The sequence below is a fragment of the Notothenia coriiceps genome, unplaced genomic scaffold (genome assembly GCF_000735185.1).
Source record: "Notothenia coriiceps isolate Sejong01 unplaced genomic scaffold, NC01 NC01_scaffold00019001, whole genome shotgun sequence".
NCBI classification, from domain to species: Eukaryota; Metazoa; Chordata; class Actinopteri; order Perciformes; family Nototheniidae; genus Notothenia; species Notothenia coriiceps.
In genome coordinates, this window is record NW_011351702.1 from 1554390 (window position 1) to 1557548 (window position 3159).

At 40.4% G+C, this 3159-nt stretch overlaps 1 protein-coding gene across 1 annotated transcript in view; it reads right to left on the minus strand.

Annotated features, from left to right (window-relative positions):
- Positions 1–513: 513 nt before the first annotated feature.
- The window catches only part of LOC104951736 (mitochondrial intermediate peptidase-like), a 10010-nt gene continuing 7364 nt past the window's right edge, over positions 514–3159 (minus strand). Inside the window, exons 7-8 of the mRNA XM_010778468.1 lie at positions 1472–1593; positions 514–598 (exon numbers count right to left, since the gene is read on the minus strand). Coding sequence (XP_010776770.1) covers positions 514–598; positions 1472–1593 — 207 coding nt within the window. The remainder of the gene's footprint in view (positions 599–1471; positions 1594–3159) is intronic.

Below are 3159 nucleotides of genomic sequence, written 5' to 3' on the forward strand. Positions count from 1 at the left end.
GCTGAAAAGGCTGAAGAGTTTAATATTTGAATGGTTTCTGTAGCTGAAAGTAAGCTGAAGTTATGGAGAGCTAAATTGGCTGATTTGAAGGCTCTTCCCATTGACTTCCATGTTAAAAAAAGAGTTTAAAAAGCTGAATATTTCAAAAAGTATGAAATATTTTGAAAAAGTTGAAGATTTCCCATCGATTCCTGAACAGGCTGAATAGTTTAATATTTGAATGGTTTCTGTAGCTGAAAATAAGCTGAAGTTATGGAGTGCCAAAGTATTGGCTGAAATAAGGGGAAGAACAAAGATTTGAAAACAGCATTCGCACTAATTACTAAATCTGATAGAACCCAAATCACTTAAAGTGTTTCATCAAACTTTTCTGGGTGATTTGAATCCTGAATTACTATTTAACAGTGGTAATTTAAAGGAATAGAGGATTCAAAGCCATATCTAATCGTCACACATGTGTAAGATGAGACCCAGTGTTGATAACTAACTATTGGAGGGGAAAAGTGTTGGAAATTATTCGTTACCTTCCACCATTTGCATTGGCTCCTTGGCTCCTCCATGAGCCAGCATCTCCCGACGGTAGCGCTCACCCATCTCCCTGAAAAAATAAAAATAAATAACATTTCAGTGTTCAGTCGGAGCTGTGCAGGGTTTCTTAAACTTTGTTCAACATATTTGAATAATAATAATATGAGCAGTAATTGATGTTCAGGCCTCACAAGTTTTCCATATATTGCATAAAGTTATACATTTATTTGAGATATTTGTATACAATCATACTCATCAGGTTTCATGTGGATTAATATAGAAGCGACCATTACGTTTTTTAAATTTCAATTCCAACCATGGTGATGAAGAATGTATTTGTCTCTCTTCCGCCTGCATAAAACTACCTGATAGAAAGGCTTAACAAAGTATCTATATGTCTTATGTTTATTACTGAGGTTAAGGACAAGAGATAAGGAGATTTGTATAAGTCGACTTCAAACCAAGTCCCATAAGCTCCCTTTTCACCACAGACAGGTGACAGGAAACAGAGATCTGACAACAACAGGTGAAACTAAAACAATCTCAGAGGGAAAGGAAGATAAGGAGACAGCTAAGAGAGACAGAGGGAAAGCGCTGCAGGGCGGCCCCTGATAGAGAGACCGTTGAGGCATCGTTATTCCAAACAAAAAGCTTTTGTGTTATGTCCAGGGGCGAACACTTGTGATAGGGGAGTAGTGAGTGTGTGTGAATCAAAGCAGACACCAGACATGAGTATCATAATAACGTCATGTTCAATGTCAAGCGGCTAAAACAGAATGCAGGGGAGGCGGACTCCAGTCTCCAAATGCAAAACAGGTTGACATTGCACTTAAACATTGTTGTGTGACTGTTAGCATTAGCACAATGTGTAAGGTAACCACAAAGAGAATGAAGTAAGGCTGAACATGTGTGCTCCAACTTCCTTTTTTTAACCGTGCCTCACCTGTTTAAAGGATCCTGGACGAAGCACTGTTTCCACACCATGGAGGCCACGGCGCGGGACATGAGGTAGGAGTAGTATTTGGCTCCGTAGCCAATCAGGTGGCTGAATCTCTGCTGCCACGCCTATGGAGGGAATAATATATCAATTTAAAGCTACAACATGATCACCTTTGCGAAAATACAGGATGTCTTAAAGAGGACATATTTTGCTGAGGTTCAGGTTCATATTAGTGTTTTGTTTCTCTACTGTGACGTATTTTCATGATTTAATGTTCAAAAAGCTCTTTACTTTTCTCATACTGCCTGTGCTGCAGCACCTCTTTTCACCCTCTGTCTGAAACTGCCAAGGGCTCTGATTGGTTAGCTGGCCGGCTCTGTTGTGATTGGTCAACCACTTAGAGATGTCCCGTAGCCTATCACGTGCAATGTGTTCGAGTACTAGCCAATAGAAGCGCGAGTGTTACATGATGTCACTATGTCACTGAAGTAAACAAAGGGTGGGTGTAGGAGAGAAATTCCCTTTTGAGGCCTTTGCAGACCATTTACATGGACACAAACCTATAGAACACTACAGGAAAGGGAAACCCCCAAAAGGGAACATTTAAGATAATATGGATGAACAGTTTCTACAGCCGACAGGAAGTGGCAGAGCAAACCGAGGGAGAAATGATAGCAGATTTAAACTATGTGTTATTTTTTAACAATAAATCAGTGCTAGGACATTACAGCATGTAAAAGCCGTAAATGTGGGAACTATCAGTTTTAGTTCCAGCACTAAAACTGAAGTGGATATTAATGAAATATAAATCATAAAACTTTGATATTTAAACGGTGAAACAAATAGACTTCAATTTCTCAACATTTAATCACAACCTGCCAGCTCCTCCTTTAAAAAGGACCAAACATGGAAATTCCTAAATGGTAGAAAAGCCCCCTTCTCCTCTCTTCAGCATGAGGCCGCCTAATCCCCCCCACCCCCCAAGCTCTTTTATGATCTCTGCAGACTGTGGGGGAATTCAGCTGGCGAACGCTCAAACATCCAGCCTGTTTGAAAAGACAGCAGCTGCTACGGTTAACAAAACCATAACAGACTGCAGACGCCTTCCTCCGCCTTCACAGAACAGAAATAACTTGTGATGATTTATACTCGAGTTAAATAATTGTTTAAATGAAAATGATGTATGTACTGTCTTTGTGTACGCATTACCTGTGGGAAAGAAAACTCTGGTGCATGTCATTGTGATTAAAACAGTTCATTCAAAGGCATTAAAACTGTTTCTATAGGAATTTAAAATGTATAAAGCTATGATGTATTGCATTGAGCTGTTATAAAGCCATTTTAAGTCCTTCTACATTAAAGGGGACCTATCATGCAAAATGCACTTTTGTACGTCTTTTATACATGAATATGTGTCCCCGGTGTGTCAGGGACGTCACCGAGTGTCAGAAAACACAACCCTCTCTCTTTTCCTCCATACCCAAATCTCTAAAAACGGGGCTGCAACGGAGCTGATTATTATTTGAATGTTTCTGACGTCAGAAAAGGGGTGCCCCGCCTATATGGGCAACTCTCCACCTTTCAAGGGAATGAGAGACCGCTCGAAAGCGCTGGAGACGCTGTAGTACATATGCCAGGCCTGTAAGTGGCGCTGTGGTCTGCCACAAAAGCAGAATCAGCCCTTTCAGAAA